Raw genomic sequence first — 27,415 nt, 5'->3', positions numbered from 1 at the left:
CACAACATCCCTCACTCTTCCAGCTTCCTGTGCAGCTTTTATCCGGTGAGCTCTGAGAGCTTTAGGATGGTATCTTCCAAGACTATTTTACTACAGGATGCATTATCCTGGAAACTCCAGGGTGTGTCTTTGGGTTTCATTTGGAGGCGACTGAGATTCTGAATTTATAATAAAGACATAAGCTGCTTTGAGGTGAGATTAAAAGTTCAACCTTATCTAAAACCAGAAAAGAATAAGGGTCTTGACATGCTTATAAATGGACTGCAAGGATTGTGTGCAAAAGTTGAATAATCCTCTCCAGTGTGGATATTGACAGTCGACTTTAGAAAGTTTCTCTTATAGCTGTTTTCCTCAAGGACACAGTTTGTCCTCGTAGGAGTCACTTTGGCATTAGTTTATCTGTATATTTTTCTGCTTTGTGGTGTGTTTTGTTGATTAAATCAAGTCTTACCTCAGAGACAAATGTTGCATTGACTCAGCTTTGGACCTGTGGGGGGCTTTGGGATTGTTGTGTAAGATTTATAGGGTAATTCTTTTATTTTTGTATATGAAAGATATAGAAATTTATTTTAAGGGACAATTAGCAGCATACTACATTGTACTGCAGCGAAAGCTACTGTTTTCAGTCTGAGACAGTCATAAGTAAATAAGAAAAAAAGGCAATAAAGCAAACTACTATTCACAGAAACCTTAAGTTCAGTATTGATTTATCTTGACTCTCACACAAGCACACACACACCCACTACACGTGATTTTATGGACTAAACTATTAGCTGTGATGTCATGTTAATCACATCCAAGTTTGATAAGGCTCAAATTTGTCAAAATCTGATTTAATATGCATTCATGGACTATTCTGTTATTGTCAGTGCATTAATTGAGACTATAAGACTTGTAGTTAACATTTGTGTGTAGAAGCACTTTCTGTGAACCCACACTGTGTGGTCAGAGGTTCTCTCAGTGAAGGTGCAATTCAGGTTATTGCTGAGCAGCAAAATCTCACAACTGTGAGAAAATAAAATGTTCAGATGCAGTGAGAGTTGATAGATAGGATGGAGTCAGTATGACCTAAAGTGACCTGAAAAACATACTGTGAAAGCAACACTGGAGTCTTTGAAAGTAAAGAACAAAGAAATGCTTTGAAGTTAAAGCTTTAAGGACCCACAAACAAGTAATGACTGAAAAAAAAACTGCAGGAAAATCTTGTGAAGTGGAGCATCAGCAAAAACCCACTGTTTGATGGTCAGTTGATTTAAGCTTTCGGGCATGTTTTTCTTAAAATATATAGTGTAGTGTAGCTATGTTCTTTTCAGTTACAGTTGTACACACATAGAAAAAGTTTCTACATCCTCCTTCATTCCCTAAGCAAGGGTCTGCAACCTGTTCAATCTAAAGCTATTAATGCCTCTGTCTATTTAAATATAACTTGTCTAGAGACCCAAATGTTTCTGTAGAATTTGATTAAAACTGATGCTATGTCATGTGAATGTGACGTTCATATCTTAAATGTTTTCATTTAGCAAAATCACAGTTTCTTGAATTTCATTTTAAAATGATCTGCTCATATTTGCTATATTTTAGCATAATACAAGGCTGACATCTGTACAAAACTATTAAGTCATTTCTCATAATTTTTGATTAGTTTCCTGTTTATCATTTGGTGTTTCATACATCAACCATATAAATAGAGATTTTTTTTGTGTAAAGAAAGTGTTTATGTTGTAATACATGACATTTTAAAATTAAAAGCAGAACAAATATGAATAATAATAATATTAATAATAATAATCAAACAATTTTTTGGGAGCCCTAGCTTTAGGGAGCTCATAAGTTGTCATTTTTCTCTCTTGGTTATTAGAATTTTATCTAATAACTCATAGATATCTATAAGTTGTTTTGTTGTTACAGTCTCTTATTGCACATTAGGTTCAGTTTATTTGTTTAGCTTATCAGTGTGGGTAGGGCAGTGACCTTCATCTGATTCAATCAATACATTGGGATTTTATGTCATCCTCAATTTTCTTTGCTCACATCTGTGTGATGCATCATGCTGGACTCTCCACTCCACAGGTTTCTGGCACAAGAGTTGGTGCAGCTGTCAAGCAGCATTCATTCTGCCTGAATCATGTGTTCTGTGCTTCTGTACTTGTTCTTGTGGACATTGAGTTCACCAGCAATGATGATCATTTTGGAAATCAAATCCAGCTCATGCTGTTGCTAATTATAGAAATCCTTCTTGACACTTTTTGGGCTTATCTTAGTTGGTGCACGATTTGGATGTTATTATGAAAATATGATTATGATTAACCCATAATCAATCATATGGATTGATTTCTGTTTAGCTAAGATAGAGATTTTCTCTCATATGTAGATTTCTTTTTGTTGGTGCCTTTGTTGCTAAACTGGGCTTTGAAACTGAATTACTACCTGAATTAAATGTTTGAATGTGTATGTGTTGAATTTGCATCAAGAAGGATCTCGACTGCATTACAGTTTCAGGTTATTTTCTGACAATATTTGTTGATGCATCGCACCTGAAAAATGTGGCCTATATATCCAAGCAGATTTGATATAAAGACATTGATACTAAATGCTGACTGTGATTAAGCAGTTCTAGTTGTTGCATAAACAGAAGTGATGTTCCATTGATTTGATGGCCACAGTTCCTGGATGGTTAGATACCAGTTTTAATGCAGTGATAGTTTGGAGAGCCTTTTCTTTCAAACAGCAAGCAAATCTTGGCTTTACTCTCACCAGAGTCCATGTCTGGTGTTACAAGATGGTAGACAGATGTCCATATTTGGTGTAAGCAGCTTTAGTCCAGCTAACTATCCATTTTCTACCAACACTCTGAGTAGCCAGTACTGGTGCTCCCCCTGGAGGCAGCACCAGTAGTAGTGAGTAAGCACAATTCAATAAAATCCATATGATTTATTTCCTCATTTCTCCTTCTTTTCTGCTTATGGTCAACTTGGCAAGAATGCCACCCTCCTCCTATTGCAGAGGAGCTTGAGATGACCTGCTTCCTTACTACATAATTTAGGAACAACAACAGATTATTGGGAAATGAGTCTGCCTCTGCGAGGAATATATTGGCAAGCCTCCTAAAATAAAAGCCCTGATTTAAGTAAAATAGACCATTAAAATAAATAAGCATTATGTGCTTAAAGATTGAAAAGCATAAAGTAAAATAGACTTGTGTATATTAAAAAAAAAAAGCATTATATGTTTAAAGTTTTATCTTTAAAAGTAGTTTGTCTGTAAAAGTTATACATTTCCTAAGTGCTCCATTGCAACTGAGCAGGCTTGCCTTCCCAAAAGCCTATCAGTGAGGATAAAGAAGGGATTTTAAGAGGGCAGAGAGTTACACAAAGTTAATTTATTTTCTATTGTAAGCCCGTGTGCACGTATGTGTGTCCAAACAATTTTAGACAAGACAATGCTAGATTAATTGTTTCCCCTGGAACGTCCTCTCTTGGTAAAAGACCAATAATCAGCCTGATTAAAGACTCCAGCTCTTGTTAATTACCCATCTGTAATGTCCAGACAGTGAGAAAGTAGCTCTGCCTTCAGTCTGGGAACTTCTCTGCATTGAATCACTTTGCGATGCACAGAAGCGTGTGTATTTTTTATTTATTTTTTGTTTTGTTTTCAGTCGGATTGATGACCTGAGAGTACAGTAACGATCTGCGATGAAGTATGAGGCCGGGTCCACTCTGCGTTTCAGTGCTTCAGCTGTGTTTTGCAGCGGCAAGAGAGAGAGACAGAGAAAGAGAGGAAGGGAGAGAAAGACAGAAAGAGAGAGAGTTAGATGGCAGCTGCACTTTACTCAGAGTGAGACAGGTGTTCTGCCAGTCAGACAGCTGAAGGAGTCACGGCGGGCCAGAGGGCGAAGGCGACATGACTGATGGCTGATTTGGCTGCACTGACAGCCGGCAGAGTGGCAGAGGGGGAGCAGATTGTTCCTAAATCAACAGCCGTCACGGATTGATGGGCCTCTAAAATCAGAATACATTATGAGCAGTTAAAACGTCACTCACGCTGATGTACTTTTATTTCCTTCCTTTGCGTGTTTTAAAGTCAGTTTTCCTGTCGGTAAAGGGTCACCCTGTCCTGTCCCAGTTTCACTGAAGTCCAAACAAAATTTAACAAGCTGTGATGGAACTAAGATCTATAACGTCTATGACTGCAGCACAAAATTCACTCTTCATAGAAAATAATGATTGTCATCACTTTGATGTAATTAACTTCTGCTGTGGGGGAATCCTTGAAATATATCTGGTGGTTAACATTTATGTGCTGGACCAATCATTAGTTTGTCCCAGTCTCGTGTGTAAACCTGCACACCTTCAACTCAGACTGTCTCAATGCAGTAAGGAAACGCTGGATCACATCCACTCCCATTTGTTCATCTTGACACCGACTCTTGCATAGTTTTAATATTGATCTTGCATGCTTGGCTTTGCATTATTATAGGACTACTGCAGTTAAATTGCTGATGTGCAGCATCAGTATATGAGCCACAGTGGAGCCTGATCTTTGAGTACTTGTCTCCTTTAATATCTAAGCACTCTTGGATTATGTGAGACAACTGGACTCTTTCAGTGGACATCTCTCAGGTCAAATCTGGATTTTCTTTAAGTTATTTTTCACAAATTTGATCAGAAAATTATTTCCCCAAATCTTAACGTGTCTGTTATTCTTTTGGTGCATTTAAATGTTTACATGTTTAAAATCCGTAATTTGATCTAAATATCTTGTCAATTTATTTTCTTATCTGAAAGATTGAACAATGTCATTAAAAAAATTAGAGCGTTTTTAAAATTTAAGAATTTTATACAAATTGAAAAGCACAGGAAACAAAATTCACTTTGCTTATAATGTCACTAAAACATGAAGGAAGGAGAAAATTTTATATGTAAATATAGCAGTAGTTGACTTACTCAGTTCTAAATTGTTACAGTGTTGTTAAAAAGTAGAAATGGCACAACCACATTTTGAAACTCAAAGAAGAAGAAGAGAAAACATTCAAAAACCTTTACACTGTACCAATTTGTGAGATTGGTACATTGGTTTAAAAAGTTAAACCAATGGCTTCTCTTTTAACAGCATTTTCAGAAACAGACTTATAGTTTTATACATGTTGACAGTAGTTTCATCAGTATGAAAATACTTTTCTTTGACAACAGTAAGCCTTTCATAATCATAATATAGCTAGCTTCTTCCACTTTTTATTCCCTTTCATTTCTTCCAATGCCATTTGATAGAAGCACAGTGTAAAGTGCTCACCATGATATTTATGACAAAGTCTGAAATAAACACGAGTCTTCAGGTCAAATGATCAATTTATAAACTAATCAAGTTTTTACACTGACCTTATAAATGTCATACATGCTGGGATGACTTTTTAATACCAAAGTGGAAAATCTTTTCGATATTCCATTGACTTTAACTACCCTTAAAGATCAGCAAATCTAATATTCATTGCAGCATTGGTTTATGTTGCATTAGATTGCCCACGTATTGATGTCCTTCATCGCAGTAGCAGCATTGCCCTGTCTTTATAATGGAAATATAACTCCTCTGTGATGTATTTATGCAAACATCGAAGGATAATTGTTTTCCAGAGGGCAGCTGATAAGCATCACTTTTCCAGGAAATATGTCAGCCAGCTTTTGTTTAGATATGCTGCCTCATTTTTTCTCTCCTTATTCAGACTAGTGACTTTGGCTGCAGGTAAACCTAAGCAGGGATGCACAGGGGGTTCCTTCCCCACTCAGAAATTTTCTTACAGCTGATATAATAAGGTTTAATTTGTTCAAGTTTCTGCAATAAACTAAAAAGAACTATGCACAAAATGCACTCTTTTGTACCTCATGTTCTTGTTTCATTTTAATCTGGAGCAGCATAAAGATGTCAGATAAGTAGTGATCACTGGGGGGAGCTAGCATACAGTAGAAGACTGTCAGGTCTATTGGCAGTTACATAAAGAGCTGAAAGATACTCCCTTGAAAATAAAAAACTTTAGTAGGAACATTCAAAGCTCAGAGCAGATGGATTTATTTAACAGGGTCTGTCTGAGAAGGCTTCATAATGTAAGACATACTCAAAAAATGTATGACGTTAGGACTGAGTGAGTACTAAGTCATTGCAAAAAGGTGATACAGAGGTGATGCTCATATTCCCCTGTAGATTTTGAGCTGATCCGTTTTTCCTCAAAACAGATCAAATTAATAATGAACATTTTCAAGTTATAATTCACTCCTGTCCAGCATGTTGTGACAATCCCTCATGTTTTCCCTCTCTTGCTTTTTGTTTACCAGAGCCTGTCTCCTTTCTTCCGCTCTTCGGTTGCTTGCCTTCTTTTTATTTAATGCCAGATTTATCTCCACTGCTGCTTTTTGTTTAGACTTTTTACCTTCTTTGAGATCTCCAGATTGTGAAGCGAGATTTAATCTCTCACTAAATAACTTTTGGGAACATGTTGCTTTGAGCTTAAACAGATGATAAAGGGAGAGAAGTGACCGTCACACATAAAGGATTAAACAGGCTTTCAAGCTCAGGAGGCAGTGGAGCTGTTCACAGCAGTGGTGCTGAACTTAGTCTTGGCAGGGAGCTGTTCATGGACTTCCCTGCAGGCCATGAGAGGAACTGTGCAACCAGTGTTGGGTTTTGTGGCAACCAAGTTTAAAAGTGTTGTTGTTGTTGCCAAAACATGGTTAATCTGTTGCAATTTGAAACTATGTCTATACGTAGCCACAGGGTAAACTTAGGCCATGAAACTTTGTGATGCTGGAGTGCTTTTCTATTGTGTTTTGTATTTTATGCATCTGTTTTATGAACAATTAACTTTCTGTAACTCAATGAGGTGTGAAAACAAGGAGAAAGCAAAGTGAGTTCAAGGCCAGCTCAAGGCTGAGTGGGCCCCTCAGCAGAGTTTGATTTGGGAGCCACCTGGAAGTTAGTTCACGTCTGGGCTCCCAAGGGGAAAAAGCTTAAGACATAGCATTTCATCTTAGCTTTTAATTTTCTTATTGCAGCTTAGTTTTAATCTGTCATTTAAGATAGTTTCACATTATTATTTAAATTATTTTATTGCATTTTTAAATAATTTTGTTTGTATTGTTTTTTTCTAAAGAAATAATTAGTTTTTCTGGGTTTTGTTTTTTTTTTTGCTTATTTTGTCTGACCTGGTATTTGTGGTTTCTGTTCAAAGCACTTAGTCACATTTAGACAGGAAAGTGGTTATGTAAATAAATAAGCCTGTCTCCCACCAACCACCACTGCTTAATTGTTTGAGCAGTTTGCATTTAAAACAGCATCTTGAAGGTTTAACAAGTGGGGGCCAAACTACGTTCCTGAAAGCACTGCTTGTGACCATCGTTAAGACATTTGTTAGCTAAATGTATTATTTTTTTTATTAATTAATAATACTTTTATTTTTAATGTTTGAATGAATTTAGTAAATTAAAAACACAGCTCATTCTTGAAATGTTCACTTTTTAGATTTTTATTATTTGCAAGATCTACATCATTTTCCTTTCACTTCACTACTGTGTGCTAGTTTGTGTTGGTCTATAGTATAAAATCCCACTAAAATACAACAAAGTTTGTGTTTGTAGCCAAAAAAAGAAAAAAAAAGGGGCAAATACTGTGAAAATTTAAAGACTCTGGGTGCCCCCCCCCCCCCCAGCTCAGGGACCACAAGCGACTACTTAATCTACTTACGCCTCCGGCTGGCTCTGGGTTAGTTAGTGCTAGAAACACTTTCTAGAACAACCCGAGGGCCGGGAAGTGTGTTAATCAGTGGGATGCTCAGCTGAGAGGGTACTTTAAATGGCAGAACAAAGAGTTACAGTTCATGAGGAGTTTCTAACTAAATCTTATTGCTTTTAGTTCATTATTATTCTGCAGATATACACTAGTTCTGAGGTACATTTGCCTGTGGAAGTTGGCATTGTTTGGGATAATAGGGAGAGGAGCCAAACTTATTCTCTGCAAAGGTGATAATCTTCTACAAAATGCACTGCTTTGCGTATGCAGACGAAATATCCCCCTTAGATTGATACCCAGCATTTTCCTGTGCCACTGTTTCACATCATGGACTCTCTATTTTTCCGTATCTGAGATTGTTTGTTCCTTTTCCTCTAACAGATGACTGGTTCAAAAGGCTAGGAGCGCTGCAGAGGCTGTGCATGACTTCTGAGAAAATACTTTCACTAGCAGGAGAGCTCTTTGTAGGCGTGTGTGTGTGTGTGTGTTGTGTGTATAGCTCAAATAAGCAGACAAGCTGTGCTAACAGGGATGTGGCTTGTGCATGCATAGATGTGACATATTCTTACAGCACAAACAGTGTTTTAGAACTGGAACTATTTCTGCTCGATGTGGGAGGACGGTAACTGTGCTTCTCCAGAGCCAGGCCAGCGGCAATGCTTTGTTTTATTGGCAGACAATACAGCAAACCTGTCAGGAAGCTGTGGTTGGAAATGATTTTTTTGCAGGTATGGGCACAATATATGCAAATCTTCATCAACTATATGATATAGAGAACATTTTTTAATCACAAATGCATTCTGACTTCAGCAACTCTACAAATTCCACATGAAACACACCACATCAAATACACAAAGGCATTTTCTTTTTCTTACATTGATTCCCGTTTCCATTTCCTGTTTAATGGTCTTGCCAGTAATGAGTGCCTATAATGATCTGATACAAGCTGACAGGTCTCCATATTATCAGTTACTGCAGCTCAGAGCTGAGCAGTTGCAAATGAACACTGGTATAATTTAATGTAAGCCCAAGTTCAAGGACAAAACCTTGGGCTCCCCATACTAAAGTGGAGACAAAAATGGAGGTGTACCAGGCAGTGGTTCAATTTGATGTGAGTAATGTGGCTCACCACACAGGGTGCTATTTTATTAGGGGGCAGATTCTTTTTGGTAAATTGAATTCCAAGTGGGTTTTCTGTTTTCTGTACATGTGTGTCCTCAGGAGTTAACAAAGCTAATTTAATGTTCCACACAGGAAGCCTTTACAGCTAAAATGCCACCAACTGCAGTTCTGAGAAGATTAATTACTTTCATTTATAACTAAGAGAAATTCTGTGTTTTAGACAGGACAGACATCTAGTATCTAGTGCAGGGGTCTCAAACTCCAGTCCTCGAGGGCTGCAGTCCTGCAACTTTTAGATGTGCCTCTGCTGCACCACATCTGAATAGAATAATTAGGTCATTAGCAAGGCTCTGGAGAACTGATCTACACAAGGAGGAGGTAATTAAGCCATTTCATTTCAGCGTTTTGTACCTGTGGCACATCTAAAAACTGTAGGACAGCGGCCCTCGAGGACTGGAGTTTGAGACCCCTGATCTAGTGGAATATTGCTCATTTCAATCATTGGACAGAGCAAAAAAAATAAATTATCTTGACTTGGACTGGAGGCAAAATACTCACAACTTAACTTGGACTTGGGATGAGGGGTGAAGAATTTGGAAAAATAAGTCATAAATATCTGTGGTTCTGCTACAGAGTAAGCACTGGCCATACACAACAAAAGGCTAATGACATAAAAATGTTTATACACAGTGTTTCACTCACTTTTAATGAACGCATATTCCTTAGAACACAGTGTTAATTTGGAATATGAAATTTGTTTCAGGCCCAGAAGAAGGACTTGCCAAGGGTGAAATAATGCCAATGAAACATCCCCTCTGCAGATTAAAACTTGTTGTACTCAGTAGTAATTACCATAAGATATATACCTGAGTTTTACTTTGGTAAAACTCTGTCTGAGAAATTATACAACTAAATGAAAAACATAATTTGCCATTTAATTTTTTTATTTGTGTCTGTGTCAGTTAGAATTACAAACAAACAACTTGGTAACGACTCTGAGCTCTGAGCATGTTGTTCTTCTAGGAACTCCAGGTAGGTTGCAGTTCTGCAATATAACAGACCTGGAAGATGGCGAGTTCCTGGTGATTTCATGCTTGATTTCCCTGAAATCCTTGGCAGTTAATTTGCAGGGTCTTCTCTCAACAGGTTTCTTGACACCCTGTTGATTATTTACAGCAAAATACTTGGGGGTTCTGTGATCGCACCCCAATATCAGCAATTTACAAGAGTGCTGCATCCCTCTGAGAGACTGTTGATAATTTATGACTTTTCAGAGTCAGTTAAAAAATCTCATTCTGGTTCATTTTGCCTAATGAAAAAAAAGTGACTCAGTTATGCAGATCTTGATACAAGGTGTTGACCAGGAAGATCACATTCTACCTCATTATGCAGCTACACAACGCCTGCTATGCTTAAATTCATTAATCATTCACGTTTAGGGATGTTTCCCAGCTGTATTCCTAGAAATTATATGGTCAAAATACTCACTTGCCTAATAATTGTGCACGCAATGTAAAATTTAAAAACCTGTAAAAATAGAACCCCTGTTTCAAAGATAATGACTCAATTTTCAGCAGCTTGGGTTTTGTTCTCTCCTTTTTTCTGCCTCGGAAGGGATTTTATACGCGTCCACTGAACCTGATTTGCGCTCAAATTGACGATTTTTGAACAAATGCATCTGATTAAGCACATTTCCATCAACAAACCTGAAAACTGTTTTCAGTTTGCAGCCAGGAGTCGGTGATGACACCCTGAAAAGGTAGGTATACGCTGAACCTCCCACATCTCCGCGCCACGCAGCTTTTCAGCCACATCTGCTGCTGAACTCTGCGCCCACGGTCTCTTCATTATTTTACCAAATCACTGGATCTCCTTCAGCACTTCGAGCGGCTGTCTCTCCCTCCTCCTGTCTCTCCGTGTGTCGGTCTGTTAGTCTCCGCGCTCTCTCTCCTTGTCTCTATCGCTTCATTATTCTGCACCTGCAGGCAGCAGAAGTATTCTCCCCTTTCCCCCTACCCCTAAACGTCTTTTATTCACCGCCATGACTTCCACGAAAGACGCGAACGGGTCGGGAAAAGTGGCTCAGCAGCAGCAGCAGCAGCAGCAGCAGCACGACCAGGTGAGTCCCAAGGCGAAAGTCGCTCGCTCTGTTTGTTCGCCTAATTAAGCGCTTAGCGCTCGTTATCGCCCATTAACGGCACATCGCAGCTCTGCCGCAAACTGTGGGTCCAAATAAGCTGCACATATTAAATTGGTGAAGGTTTGTTCCCAGTTCCATCACTTTTCCCCTCACATGTTTCTACTTTTATGACGTTCAGAACGGCTTCAGTTTGGATGTATGCAAGACTGTTAAACTTCCGCATCAATATCTTTCTCCATAAGCCAGAGTTGTTTTTATAAAAAACAGCCCGTTGTTTGACGTTACAAAAACAGTTGAGTGGAGTGGTTGTTAACGAGAGGTTTGCTAAGATAAACGACACATGAAAATGACAATTTCCAAAATTCAATTGCAGGAGAAACTTGTTACATTTTTGTGCTATTTTGTTTTTACTGTTATATGTAGCTGTAGCAACTCGTACACTTAATTACGGAGGGTTAGTGGTATCAAATACGTAACCTATTCGTAGATTAAGTAGCGCAGATGTAGATTAAAACTTAGATTAAAAAACATTTTAATCCAAGTCTGGCAGGATTGGCTCCCCCATCTGCTGCTGTGCAGTGCTGGTCAGCTGCCTGAACAAAAACTCCTATTTCCTGGTGACATGAGAGACTTAACTTACTGTTAGAAATATTTCCTGAGATGTGGTGTTGAAATAAAAAAAACAAAGCATTGTCTAGAAGCAACATTTTTATAGTCACAACTAATTTCGTTTGAAATAATTTAAACTGCTATTGTATCTGTCATATTATCGACAGAGTTTAAGTTTTTATTTAAAATATTTATCAATGAAAAATAAAAAAGCTTGCCCGGAGAATCTTTTTTGGAGGTGCTTCTTGGTAACACTGACCAATAAGTCACCAGCTGCATATCTGTTAAGCAGCTGGGCGCAGGTTAGCTACCCCAGCAGTTATCGAGGCTAAAAAAACAGCTAATATCAACTTTATACTCCCAGTGTTACTACATAAAGAGCAACATGAAAAAAAAGTATAAAATATTGTGCAGTACGCAAAATTTTGCAAGAGTTTGGTCTACATTTTTTAAGTGCATGCATCAAAGTCAAAATACCTCTAAATATTACAGAAAACATTATTATAGATGTTTTGATCAAGCCGTGGATTTTGTTGAGATCTTTCTTTTACTTTTTTGATATAAATGAAAGCAGTTAGATGTTGTGTATTTCATTTCATTTTTTTTAGTCGAAAAACATGGCAACCATGATGTTTCTGCTCAAGGTTATCTGACCAGGAAAATAAATATACTGCTCCATATGTAATTGAACTTTGTGTGAGGGAACAGAGGAACAAAAAAAGGACAAAGCTGCATGTAGACACCCAGACCACTTCTGGGTTTACGTAACCATGCTTCTAACACTCGTATCATAATTTAGGTTGAAAGGTGTTCTATAAAAATAAATCCATGTTTGCTCAAATGTGGAGGGAAGCCCTTGACTGTTGGTTTAGTTGTGTAACAGCCGATAATTGTTGAGTATTTACCTCTAAAATGCATTTACAAAGGCTGAAGTGAGAGCTTTTCATTACAGCAACTGAATGGGCATCAATTGAGAAGCCTTATCTGCCTCTCCAATGTTTCATTGTGTGATATTTCGTTGTTTTAATTTATTGGAAGACGTTTTCCCTATTATTTCTAAATATTTCAAGCCTAAAATGTTTACTTTTGCATCCCGCTTGCACATTTATGAAAGCAGAACTGCAGAGTCAACAGCAGCGCGACTGATCCCTAACCAAATTCTGATCAAAAATAAGGGAGCATGAGCTCCTTTTGAAGCTTGAAAGAAAATCGAAGCAGAAAGCGAGATGCACACAGGCTCGTCTGCACATCAGGGCGGCAACACGTGATCCTCAGTTGTTATTTGGCACAGGCAGCAATCATTTCACCTCTGCTAAAAAGGAACCATATATGAATTTTATATCTGACTGACCTTAGTCCTCTCTTGTTTTCTTCCAGTATGGACATTTTGTACCTTTGCCTGAAAAACAGACGTGCTCTTTGGTAATATCAGTTTCAGATACCTTCCTGTATATATGCTCTTCAATTATGCAAGGACGGAGAGATAGAGAGAGGTGAACATATCAATGCCAAGAAAGGAAAGCAGTGGTACATTTGTGAGTTGAAGTTCCTCCTCTAAGAATCCGCCTGCTGTCAGTGGGGATTAAACAGCAAATCGGTCCATTCAGTTTTAATCTAAAGAACATGTGAATTGAAAGATTTTACTTTTCTTAGCAGCTGTGCTATAAACTGTCCCTAACATTGTTGCAGATGATGTTGTTACAGCTGTCCAAAAGCAGTATGCTGTTGCTCTAATGTTGGGTTTGTTCTATGAAAACCGTCTCCTTCATTACTGTACAGAAAGCTGCTCAAAGCACACTGATTGTTTTGTTCAAGGTAGCATCAAAACAAACCTGTTGGCTGAGCTTTGGTACGACATGAACAGGTCACCCCACTTCAACACAAATATGCCATCATTAAATCCACTTTTTAGTTCCATTTTTGTCTCCTTCTTCTTCACACTGTCATCAAGCTACATCTGTGCACAATTATTCTGAGAGCATAATAGAGCTCTTATCTTTCCTGTAACTCGGAGTGGATTTAATTTTCAGCTACATATTTTTCAGGAATACATTCAGCCGAGGAAACAAAAAAGAAAGGTGGAGGAATAGCGAGAGATGTATTTTGAACTGATCTATTCTTCAGTGATTCACCTTCAGTTGTGTTGTTGTGCACTGCTGTTCTTCTGATGATTAAAAGATACGACGGCAGTTTTGTCCAGACGCAGGCGGTAATTTATATGCTCTGAGAAAACGCTTTTTTTCCCCCCCTTTCATTCTTTCTTTGTCTCATTCATAGACTGATTAAAAGCAACAAAACGGGAGCGAAATGTGAGTGGTCGTCTGAAGTTGTCATTTATTTGTGGACTTGAATGTCAAAGCAATATTGGGCTCGCTGTGGTTTATTTCCTCTTAAAGGACAAAATGACTGCATGTCGTCCATTTTTTTCTTAAGAGCGAAACAATTTGGTACAAGCTGAAAATTTAAATGAAATTTTCTTCTTTGAATCAAAACCTTGACCAGGTTCAAGTTTCTCATTGAATATGTCTATTTGTTCATTTGGCAGAATCAGCAAAGTATTTTATCTGTAGGCTTCATGAAATGGACCTAAATTTTGAAGAAAGACTCATTTTAAATTTTTCATTATTAGCTTTTCTATTGTGTCTACATTGTCTCTCATGTTTTCATGTCCACTTTTATCCCACTGATGTTTCCAGGCTATGGGGAAGAATACTACAGCAGCTGTATTTCTTCATTATTCCATGTGATTTATTCAGTTTCTCTAATTCTATTTCAGAGCTTCACATTTAACTTTCTTTTGGTGGCTGGAGGCACCTAAAGGAGACGTAGCTAGGAAGAGTGTGCCGTTTAGACAAAACTGGGCAAGTGAAGTTTTAACTTTTACATCTGAGGTTTAGGGATGTTTTGTCGCGCAAAATTACAAAATTGTGGAGCATATAAACTTTTAAGTCCACAAATGCTACCTTGGGCAACACAATGTACAGTGTAAAATAATGTCACTCTGTGCCAATTGCTGCTGTCACTAGTCTAAAGGAGCTGAGAGGGGGAGTTTTGGAGAAGGGTACTTGGCTGGAGACTGCACCTCTAAGGAGGAGCTTTGTGGAAATATGCGGTGTGTCGTGAGGAAGCATTTAGGCATCCCAAATGACTGCAAAGGGAGCTTGAAGAATACTTCAAACATGCATGAAAGAATCAAAGCAACACTCCAGGTATGTTTTCTGAGAGAATAACAATATAACATAAAATAAAGCTCAAAAAAGCTGATTTTGGATATATGCCTCACCTTTAAAATTTTACTTTGTGAAGATCATTTCTGATTAAAAAACATCCTCTAAATGATATTAAATATTAAAGGCTTCCCTCTGCTCCTTTCTATTGGCAAAAAAGTAAAATACTTTTGAATAAGCAACTTGCTTCTTTCTTAGATGACACCTTGGCAGTCCATGGCATTGTAAACCTCACTTTGCTGTTTCAAGTCCTGTGCATAAAGGCTTTGCCTTTGTTGGTTCTTAAGTTTAAACGATGTAAACCTCCATATTGTGGAATACTCTGTTTTGGATGTATTACTCTTGTTGGTGTACTTCTACTTTCACTTTTCTATGATTCCATGCATTGCATGTTTCAATGCATGCTTTGTGCAAAAGCTTTGTGAACAAGCTACCAGCTGTTGTCACAAGCTGGCAGTTAGGAGACCCTCGCTTGATCATTGTAACTTGAGGTCCTTCACAGGACAAAGAGAAAACAATAATTTAAACATTCTAGGTTTGGGTAAAATATTTATATGTGACCATTGAAGTGGGAGTAAAGAGGTGAAGTTTGTATTGTGACAGTGTATCTCTAGGGATACAGTAAGCACTCCACAACAAGACAGGAAAACAACACAAAACCTGTTAAATTCTTTTCCAGACATTTTCCTGCTGCTTTAATATTCATTTATTCCACATAGACTGGGATGGATTTTCTTGCCCATCTGTTTTGAGGACTCTTTCCAATAATTAACTTCAGCAGAGATGAGCCGGTGAATCGGTGTGCTTTCACTATTGGCACACCATGTAAAGCCTGTGAAGTCACCCATAGCTGTGGTTTCACTTGTAAAACGCAAATAACTGAGAAGTTGTTGGTGTTACATCTCAGAGGAAAAGAACAATGTTTAAAACAGCAATTTGTCATCTTTTAGATGTGCATAAGAATGTAGTCCCTCTTGTCCCTTGGGGATTATTATTTGATGCCAGTGTTTCACTTCACTTGGCTTCACTGTCATTTCACTGCATGGATTCAAGCTTCTAAAACTCTACAGTCACCACCACCTGCTGCTAACCAGTGGAGCTGAGGACTGCTGCACAAATGAACGACACACTTTAGAAAACATTTAGGTCTCATGAAAAACAGAAAAGTGGGAAGGGATGTTATTGTTAAATTATTTTGAACATATAACTAAAATTTTTTTAAAATTTTAAACTCAGATGGAGAATCATTTTCCAACCCCACTATTAGTGTGTCTTCATAAAGACATCTTTTAGTCAAAGCTTCCTACAGTGTGTCTGCTTCTCTTGTTATCAGTACCAACTTTGGTGATCCCTTGAGTTTTCTTTCCCACACACTTGGTAAAATTTCATAGGCACAACTTTGCTCCTTTGAGGCCGTCCATAATAAGATTGAGGCGCTTACGGTATTTTTAACTGAGACGCGCTGGCTGGGTTTAATTTAATTCAGGATTGTCAATTTAGGGAGTAGCGTAGTTGACTGGAAGGATTTAAGTGTCTGGACCACAGAGGAGAAAAACATCTCATCACTTATTAAATCATTTATTTCCATATGGGCTCAGATAATGGCATAAAAGCCAGAGGTCTAAATGATTTAAAAATATTTTTGACATGTTGTGAAAGATTTATTCTGTGCACTTGCAATGCATCTCCTCACTTACTGCACTACATTTGTGTCACTAGAAAACACCATTCCATTACCTGTAGATCATTAAAAAATATGAACGGCGACGTCCAGGTGACCTCAATGGGTCGGTGCTATGATGAAGTGCTATGATGAAGTGCTATGATGAAGAGAATGTGAAGAAATAACAGAGTCTGGGTTTGGTAAGAATAACAAGGGTCAGGCCAAATCATTTTCTTGCAAAGATCACCACAGATTTTTGTCATCTAAATGTGATGGAATGAGCAGCTGGCCTAAATCTAAATGTGCCAAAAACCAAACCAAGTCCAGGAGCAGTTACTAATCCAGAATTTATGTAGTCTCAAATTATGAACTCTGCTTTTGCCCACCTTTGCTCCTCCGGCTAGTTTTTCCAGTGTTATGTTCAGCTGAGTTCAACTATCCATCTTTAAACAACCAGTTGTTTTTGATAATAATGAGTATTAACTATATGGTACTTGTCCTAATAATGTTAAAAAATTGCTTCCAATAAGCAGGTAGTAGATGATGAACATACTCAGTTTTGCCAAAAGCTTTCACAACGTGAACAGATTACAGAAAAGAATTTAAAGGTGACATTATGTTCCTGAAAGCAATAGAGGAGAGTGACATAAAAGCTGTAAACAGAAGGCCTTTTCGCCTTTGTCACAAACTATGACTTGGAAAATTTTAATAATAACATGGCACCCATAGTTGAGAGGCTACAAACCAGGTCAATAGCTTTAATGTATTATTTTAACGGCAGTAATACTTTAAAGTTAATTGAAAATGTTATAGGTAGCCAGTAGGAATAAACTGCAGTGGTGTAGTTCTTTATTTTTGTCTTGGTAATAAGCTTCCTGAAATTTTGTAAGAAATCTGAGAAAGAGGAGTCCATTCTACAGTAATCCAGGCAAAAAAAAATATATATGAAGAACGATCTCTTAATGAGCACATAAAGTTCCTTTCACCTAATGCATATAGGATCATTAAACTGCTAAATTACTTGTACTTATCAAATAGTTTTTTCTCTGTGCTGTTTTCCCGCCGTACTGCACTGCAGATCTTATATATAAGATCTGCATCTATATATACTGTAGATATCTATATCTATATTAATAGATATAGATATCTATATAGATATAGATATAGATATATATAGATATCTATATGGATATAGATATATATATATATATATATATATATATAGATATATATATATATATATATATATATGTGTGTGTGTGTGTGTAGCCTTTAGGGGAAACAATGACAGTAGATTTGTGGGACTTACTTCATTACAGGTTTTTCTGACTGTCCTTTTGAAAGCTGACCTTCACCACCTGAGCCACATTGTCTTTGCCTTTATTTAGCTTCAATTGAGTTTGTCCCTCTGAGTCCGACTTTCCAAAAGCGTTCAAAGACCGGACAGTTAAATCTACAGACAGGCTGATGCCCGGCTATTCACGAAGCAAAAGGCAGGCTGCATGAATTCTTAATCTCACTCATGAATGCACATAATTTATTGATGCCGTTCCACAGAAAAAGTTTATCCCCAAGTCTGCAGACTACTGCTTTGCTCTCGGGTTTGCTGCTCCTAGACAGTGACTACATTACAGCAGAGCTATATATCATGTGTCAAGTGTCCTGTATCTTTAGACAGCAGCGTTTTGCCTTTGTTTCCAGTGTTCCTCTTCTCTATTGTCTTTCTGGAGTCTTTGTGAAGACTTTATCTCTTCAGACCCCATGCTTCCTCCCACACTTAACAGCAATATTAGTTCTTGCTGTACTGTTCACCAGCGGACTCCATCTTTGCTGCAAATTTGACTCAAACAACTCTCTTGGTTCCCTTGGAAACCAGGTGCTCAGAGATCAGGAAAGATCCATTTCACACTTCAGCAGAGAGACAAAGAGATGGTTAGACAAAGGGGAGGTAGGAGGGAGAGAGGATTAGACAGAGTGAGAGGTGGGGGGTAAAGGAAGCTTGACCTTAAAAGATGTGCCATTGTTTGAGCTTTTTTCCCCCCAAAACAGAATGGAAATAGCAACAAATAGACAGAGAGAAATGTTGTTGACTCTCCTTGTGGGATTTGTCTGTCCTTTGTAGCTGTCAGTGCTGAAATGGCCTGGATTTATTTAGAAGCGGAGAGGAGGTGAAAATGGCTTTTCTCATATATCGATGCACTGTTGTTGTAAAGCACTAATGCATGCTCCTAGAAGACGATGGCCAAAAGGAAAATAATTGAAAACATTTCCCACAGATTTTAAACTTAAATATTTCAGGTCATCAAACTAATTTTCTTACCAGCCAAGGATGATACAAAAGCTGTTTTCCAAGCTGTGCAAACCAACCTTGCCCTTTGTGAAAATATAAATATCCTCTTTTTAAATCAAAAATGAAAAGATGAACCCAATCATTTTGCCTCACTTTCGTGAGCCACACCCAAGATTACCGCCTGATCTGTTCGGCCAGGAAATCAATTTAGGATGAATGACAAAGTGGCATAAGTAACAAGATTCAAAAAAGCAACAGATGATGCCCTCCATATGAGGAAATTGAAGAAAAAATGTCATCGATCATCTCAAACAAAGTTGGGATACACAGATGTTGCCACCAACGGCGGCACCCCTAAATGTTAGGTTTAATATTAGTTTTTCACATAGCGCCAGCTTTTTTGCTTTCATTTGAAAACTGCATTTGTTAAAAAAGTAAAAACGGAAGAACTTTATAAGTCGGCAAGTAATCTTTCAAGGCAGTGAAAGCTGCTTAAACACATCTGAGAACATAAAGATGGATTGCGTGTGCCTGTGTGGGATTATTCTGGAAACAATGCTAATCTTTTTTTTATACATTTTTATGTGAGTGACTTCAGCCTGAGTTTGGAGCTTTGTTTTAGTGCCTGAGTAGGTGGGTGAAACGCTCTATATTTCACACAGAGATAAACCCCTCTGCACAGGCAAAGCAATCAGAGTGTATGTACTTAGTAACAGCAGACTGTTTGAGAGTAAGGTGCAGTTTTAAAGCACGCTTCGCTACGTTCTAGGCTGACTCTTACAAACCCCTTTTTCAGAATTTGAAGTAGAAGGACAGAAATTGGGTGAATAATAAAGAGACACATTTGTCTACATATCTTTTTAGATCATAGCTGTAAGAGAGAGCATGTTGTGTAGCTTTTTCTGTGTTTTCTGACAGCGATGGTGTTTTCAGAGAACATTGATGACATATCAGATTCACATCCACTCTCTGGGAGATTTCACCAGGACAGCTGATCAAAAGGGCAGAAAGTGGTCACTGTCAGAAAACTGGGTCACCTCTTCACTTATCAAGTACACCCGTTTAGCTACTTTATTATTCTACTTTGTAATACTGTAAATACCAGCGGCACACATGGGGATGATAAATATATGTATCAAAAATGGCAAAGATGCTTTAACTCTTGGACTAGTCTGTCTTTTGCACCAACAAAAATAGAACCACCCTCTTATTTGCAAGCAAACATTTTCTGAAAAGGAAAGCAAGAGATTCACGACTTTCCTCCTGCAATCATTCCCACATAGGAAAGGATTTCTTGTAGATATTCTGTACATTATTTTTCAAATGTAGGCTGTATTTATATAGTAAGTTGGGTTTTTTGTTCTATGGTGTAAGTGCGTACTTCGGCACTTCTTTGTCATTCTCTTTGTATCTTAAACTCAGTTGCCTTTCTTAATGGGCTTTAGTTCACCCCGCTGCACATTAATACTCCAATTTTGTGCCCCCACATTGCCATTTCTTCCCTGTCTACTTTCTTTTCATACTTTATTAAAAGAAATTCATGCACTTAACCATGATGCATGAGTTTAGCTATGCATGGATGTAAATAAATACTAAAATGTTCAATTCAAATAAATTTAGTTATTTAAATTGTGCATATGTTATATTGCAGCTTATTTCAATTATTGTGCCTTTAATAAAAAATATGTTCAGGTAAAATCTGACAGATTAGGAACCCTGATTAAAATCAAAACTAACTAACTATGCTAATAGACATAAACTCATTTCCTTAAATAATTACTTATTATCTTCAGCTTCCTTTAAAAGCAGCTCATCTTTATGTTCAACATGGTGGAGGGGTGAAATGACTGGCAAGTGTTTTTGTTAAAGATAATGAAATGTCCATGCTTTATTAATTTAGAGGTGTAATCACCAGCTACATTTACCTGGAATTTGTTTAAAGATATATTTTTCTTCTGTTTTTGAATATCTCTCTGAGGGATTCAAAAACAACACTGTAATATCTGTCATTCTCCTGGTTATGTCAGCATTAGATACATTAAAAACAAAATAAAAATGCCCAGAGCATAACTGAAAGTTTTTCATGCAAAGTGATTTTACCTCACATTTTTTTGACAGTACTTACCATTTCCTCATCCACATTTACATTCCCAGCTTATGTCTGAACTTTTTTGGAAACAGAGTAATAGCAAGTAGATTAACATATCATATCTATGGATATCCCTCTATAATACATGGGCGTAGTGAACAGGACATCTCTCTGAGGGTGCGCTTCAACTCTTTGTCACTTTTAAATCACAAGGCAGCAGAAGCAGGAACAGCACCATTATCTGCAAACCTGCCAAAGTATCGGAAAATGTTATTTCTAGCTCAGGGAGAGGTCGGCATCGGTATATCTTACCCATCAAAGTATGATATCATATGGGAAATAGGATCATTTAAATCTAGGATGTTCACCTAGATTTAAATTTAAACTGAACACATTTTTCCTCTGCAGCAATAAATCAGCTTATTGATGCAACTACTGGTTTTCTATGTGTACTCACTGGCTCCAGTATTGATTTGCTTTGCTGTTAGGCAAACTGCAGAGACAAGAGGTACAAAGGCAAAGAAAACATAGGATCATTTTTAGCATTTAATTGAAAGTAACTGGCAGCGTTGCATTTTGGAGGCTTCAAAAATGCTTGCAGCGAACGCTCTCTGCCGAACAGTCGAGCTGTCTCATTTTCACGTGTACATGGACCCCTCGTTAACTTGTGGACGGTTCGCTGAGCTGCCCCATAAGCACTCTCGCCACGACAGGCAGCCAGAGACCAGGCCTAATTGGTAACACGGTTATGAACAGCTGGACCGATACGGGTGGCTGGAGCTCCGCAGTCTACTCAGTATCTGTGAGCAGGAAGATTAATGTGGAAAGTTGCTGTTTGTGCACACAGATCGTGACCTCTAATTTAAAATCTCCAGACAGAAGCCCTCTAGTTAAACCTTACATTTTATTCTGAAGGGGTATTTATTAAACTATTGAGTGGATATACGTACAATTATTCCAAACTTGCTCATAAGCAGAATAAACAATTTATGATTCAATATTTAGCTCAGGTATGATGCAGACATTTTTAATGGCCTGTTCATGGAGAGCAGGGTGACCTTTTGCCTATTTGGATATTTTACTGGTCTACTGAATGAATATGTAAATGAAGCAGTGCAGACACCTAACCAGGATTAACCTGATGAAATGAGGTTTTAATGCCATGCAGGCAAAAATATGGAGTAGTTATTGTCTGAACTGTTCATTAGAATCCCAAGTCTGGTACCCAGCACACCCAGGTTGCTGAGTTAGACACAGGAGCTCCTATCAGTGTTGATTTATAGTCACATTTTCACTTCCCACTGGCAGCCTCTCCACTACAAGCATCAGCCTGACCTGGATCCCTGCTAAAACCAGATCTGTTTTTAGGAAGAACACAGCCTCATTAAAACATAAGGCTGCTACAAATCGGTTGAATGTGAGAATAGCCGTACTTTTAGGTTATTAGTGAAGTTAGAAAATATCTTTATTCTAAAATTATTTGTCAATTATTATAGGCTGTTGAGGATAACGAATGAAATCACTGATGCAAAAAAATACAAATGACATTTATCCCTTTAACTGCAAACACATGCTAACAAAAAGGAGAAGGCCTAGAGAGAAAACTCAGGTAACCCTTATTTTTTTAAGTTAGCAGTAACTTAAATGTCTTGTTAATTCCGTGCAAATATGACAAAACACTGAGAGGATTTGGGACATTTTGAATGCGCTGTTCACAGCATTCATATAAACTTATTAGACTGATGTCTGAGCTTTGACTAGGCCGCTCAAAGGAACTTAAATGTCATTCTAAGTCACTTTAACAATGCCTTAGTGGTATGCTTACTGTCATTTTATATTATTTCCACAGGATGACACTGCCATCACCTGTATCACTATGCTGTTTTTGAGAATTTTGTTTTGTTATTGAAGACTTTGGCTAAAGTAACTTTTGGTATTTACTGTGATATCTTCATTCATTTAAGGCCAATCAAACATCTTACAAAGATAATTTCAAATATCCATTCTGTTTTGATCTCTGTTTTTCCACAGAGATCATCTTTTGGGGATCTTTCAGGGTAATGTCTCTGGGAAAGTGAAAGAGTTTCCATGTCTTTTCATAACCCATTCCAAGTATTTACTCTTCAGGTCTTTGTCTCTGACCTGCATTAAGAAATTCTTCATCTTCCTTTTGCTGCTTGATTGATTTCTTCTCCCCCCTCACACAATGACAGGTATAAATCTAATTATACCTTGTGACATTTAGATTCCCCACTGGTGCAGTCAGGCTTTGTTTTTGTTTTTTAAATTAGGTGACCTTGAAAGGTGAATGAAGCACCAGATTTTTATTTAGGGCTTCAAGTGTAGGAGGATGAGTTTATGTGCATGCATTTAAGAAAAAAACCAAATTCAATTTAATTTGGAGTACTTTGTTTATTTGTTACATTCTTAAAAGACTAGTCATTCAATCATATTTTCTATGGTAACAATGCTGTACGAACAAAAGCAGGACTTGTTGGTTTACATGAAACTGGTCTATCTATCATTTATCAGAAATGTATTCTTCAGTAGAAGGCTTTTATGATTTATCTACAGACTGGCACCACAAATAGCAGAGTAATCATTCAACAAAGCCACGAGCCTGAACATTGAGTAAATTGGCATTTAGCTCTCGTCCATTGCTACTTAGTAGACCATCTGTTTCAAATGGACACAATATGTTTACAAGTGGTTGATGGTGTGTGTTTGTGCCAGTGGAATCACACAATAACCACTCAGATTGCCTCCCTAACCAAAAAAGTTGAAGACATATGCTTTTGGGTTTGGGCCAGTCATCTTTGGCTACCAGTCCACCGCCTCCCACATGTCTGCTCTTAAAATGTTTTCTGTGTCCTGTGGATTTTTCCAGTAGATGCTCCTCAAACAGTGCTGATTAGCTATCTACCATCTGCTGGGCTACTCGAGGGGAGCGGCTCATTATTCTGCCCGTTGCGCCTGCTCTGAAGCCGTCGCTCCACTCCAGCTATCAGGCAAAGCTGCGGGGACTCCTCGTACACGAGCAGCAGGGAGCGGCTCAATGATTGCAGAGTTATAGTGCACGAAAAGTGGTTGAGTTGTAAGCATCTGTCTGTCAGAGAATGGGCTGTTCTGCGGCCAATCTCTGCTTTCCAGCTGCGGCGCCACAATATGCTTGTGTCTTATGTGTGATGAGATGAATTTTAAAACACCAAGTGCATCCAAGGTCATCCTGAGATATTATGTGAGATAGATCATCCTGTCTCGTGAAAATATTATGTTTGTGAAAGGGCTGTATTTTACTTTTTGTGATGCTACTCACAGCTACTTCAAATGACTTTATTGTCCAATGAGCATCTAGTCTTTGTATTTATCAAAAATAAAACCATTCCCATAATATTTTTATATTCACACCGATAGCTGTTTATGAGCCTTTCCAAGGCATTGCAACCTCAAAAGATGAGTGGATTTTCTAAAGTTTTATGATTAAAACACAAGAACACATTTCACATTCCATTGTTGCTAAAAACGTAAGAATCTGCCAGCATTCGCATCCGAATCCACTGAGGACAAGAAGTAAATCTGGATCGGACATATTTCTCTGTCGCTTTAAATCACATCTGGCCACAGAGGAAAGCATTGATACTATCATTTGGTTTATGGTCTCTTTATGATGCGACTGCGATGGTCTCTTTTGCTCCAGGTTTGGGTTTGTGGAAGTTCTTCACTTTGGATTCAGGTTGTGATTCCAAACCCTGTTTGGTTTTTGAAGAAAGCGACGCACTACAGAAGATGGATGGAAAATATCATAATGGTGTCTTGCAGAGTTTATTCAAAATAGACAAGTTCAAATAGTGAATGATGCAAAACATAGGATGATTAATGCTTATTGCACACAGTACGAAGGCTGTGAAGATTGGTAGGATTGATTTAAAAATAAAATAGTCATGCAAAAGTTGAAAAGCACTCATTTAAGTGGACAAAGTAGTATTTCACCACAATACCAGGTGGACGTATGTGCTCATATCTGTCTGTTTGTACTGAATCTTGCAATATTTTTCTGAACTGCTTCAACAGGGAGGGTGAAACTGTAACCTGAAACACATGATCTGTTTTTTAAAAATGTTTTATTACAAGATAGGTGTTTTACTTTGGCTGAGCCAAGGATTTATTTGAACCGAATCATTAAACTTAGCTGACCAGCTTAAGGGATCAGGAGAACAAAGAATCTTGTAAGATTTAAAATGTCGATTAACATGGTATGTATTTGTACCATTTCATATTTTTGTCATTTTAGGACCTTGTGGGTAGCGCGCCGCCTCAGAGGAACTGGAAGGGGATAGCAATCGCCCTCCTGGTCATCCTGATCATATGCTCCCTGATTGTCACCTCTGTTATCTTACTAACCCCAAGTATGTATCACACAACAAAACTCCAACGTTCAGTCAACACTTTCTTAAAAATAGTACTCTGTTTTATAATGCAAGACAACATGACCTCCTACTGATGCATATAAATAGTGTATTTTTACATGTCATTTACTTGCATTTCAAGCTTTTTGGAGGCACTTTCTTGCTTTTTAAATGACAACAAATCTTGTGGGTTTACGCAAACTGCAGGAAAATCTTCTCACTCTTCAACCAGACATGATTATTCGACATCTTTTAACTGCACTATTTTATCACACCGGGCATCAGAGTTTCATCTTTTCACAGAACTGCATGCAAGAAAACATGAAAAAAAGAAAAATAAAGGAAGCACACTATAAACTTTTGTCTCCTGAGACGTGCTTGTGTTAGCTGGTGTGATTTGCATTAAAATATGTCATTACATCTGCTCCAATTCTTCCCACCACTGCAGATGAACTGGGTCAAATTTTTAACTAAGGATATTACCATAAATCTATTGCTGACATTTATACAATTAGTTTCCATACGGCATGTGTTCTAATTAAATTTTTCTAATCGGCAAATGATGCGTAATGATACAGGTTCAAATGTACTGATTTGCATTATGTGACAAATTATGTGTAGTTTGGACATTTTGTAAAAATTTCATTAAAACTGATCAAAAATCAGTTTTAATCAGTTTTTAAGATACTTAAAAAAATGTTGCACCAAGCTTTAAATTTTTCACTTGACTACATATTTCACACCATTTTACATATGCAGTGCTGGCCTCATTTTCTGCCTTGATGTCTGTAAACCTTTAACATAAATTGGGTTTCCTATATTCTTTCAGAATTATTTTTTTTTTTTAAGAAATATCAAACTTTTAGTTTTAATTAATATATTTATTTTGTAAATTAGTATTTTGGTATATATTATGTATGTTATTAAAAAAAATTAAATCATCCAATTTTCTTTGAGCTAATGTTATCTATGACTTCCTGTTTCTCTGGAGAACAACTAGATTATAGATTCAGCTCGGCCAAGTGAAGATGAATTAATTCATGCTCATAGTTCGACACAATAACAGTTTGGACAAAGTTCACGGCTCCAAGTTGAACTAATTGTTGATTTATCATGTTTTGTCTGCAATGAAGCTTAAGGGTGTATGTATATAGGTCATAACATGAATCGCAAATTAGCATATCGATTACGTCATTGCCTGGAATCCATCATATTCCCTCATGGTGTATTTGCTCATTGAAATTGTTCCATATTTTACTTTCTTATCACTGAAATTTTGTGTTTGTAAGTGCGGTCACTTTTACCACTCTTATTACCATCAAGTAAGCAGTGACAGGATTTGACATGAGTTTGCTGTTTGACCTTTAAACTCTTATTTTACTGTCAAAAGCACACAGGAATACTGAAGAACGTCAGATACTGAAACGTCAAAAAAACGGCAGGTGCACATGCTAATTGCACATCTTTGATAATTCTGCAGCCATAAAATCTAAATAAATTCAGGTGACTCATGACGGAGTTGAATTACCACACTGTTACTCTTTAATAAAATCCTAATTGTATTAAGCACATTGGAAGTCAAAGCAATAATGCAGTAAAAGATTTATTTTAGGGCATCTAGTTGAGCCAATAAATGTAGCTGCGCTGTAATTCAAATTGCAGTTATGCGTTAGACCTTATGAATTAATAGTTTCTTTGAATATAATGTAAATAAAAAAAACAAACATTTTGCACTATGGGATAAACATTTAAAGTCTATCAAATTAAATGATTTGATTAAACTGTAAGAAAATTATCTAATATAGTTACTGCAGGTTAAAAATTGTGAAAACAATCAGAAAGCAGAGTGTTTTTTGGAGCTGTGATCAGAAAACGAATGATCATATTTTTAAAAAAAAACACAATTTACTGTAAAAAGGAAGGGCTGTTTATTTTTTGATACATGTCAACTGTTTTGCCACTCCAGATTAATGAAAATCTATTAAATTTGTGAAACACTCATAATTGCCATGTAACCATGGGGACAAGACAAGATGAGACACCTGTTCCTCAGCATGAATACACATGTTTTCCTGCACCCATGGCTGACTTTACAC

General features: G+C 37.4%; 1 protein-coding gene across 1 annotated transcript in view; it reads left to right on the top strand.

Annotated features, from left to right (window-relative positions):
- The window catches only part of LOC116722246 (dipeptidyl aminopeptidase-like protein 6), a 76,424-nt gene that overhangs the window by 18,010 nt on the left and 30,999 nt on the right, over positions 1 to 27,415 (top strand). Inside the window, 1 exon segment of the mRNA XM_032566452.1 lies at positions 25,205 to 25,319. Coding sequence (XP_032422343.1) covers positions 25,205 to 25,319 — 115 coding nt within the window.

Source organism: Xiphophorus hellerii, chromosome 6 (genome assembly GCF_003331165.1).
Source record: "Xiphophorus hellerii strain 12219 chromosome 6, Xiphophorus_hellerii-4.1, whole genome shotgun sequence".
Lineage (NCBI taxonomy): Eukaryota > Metazoa > Chordata > Actinopteri > Cyprinodontiformes > Poeciliidae > Xiphophorus > Xiphophorus hellerii.
The sequence above is the reverse complement of the archived record's forward strand: the minus strand, read 5'-3'. Positions and strand labels throughout refer to the sequence as shown.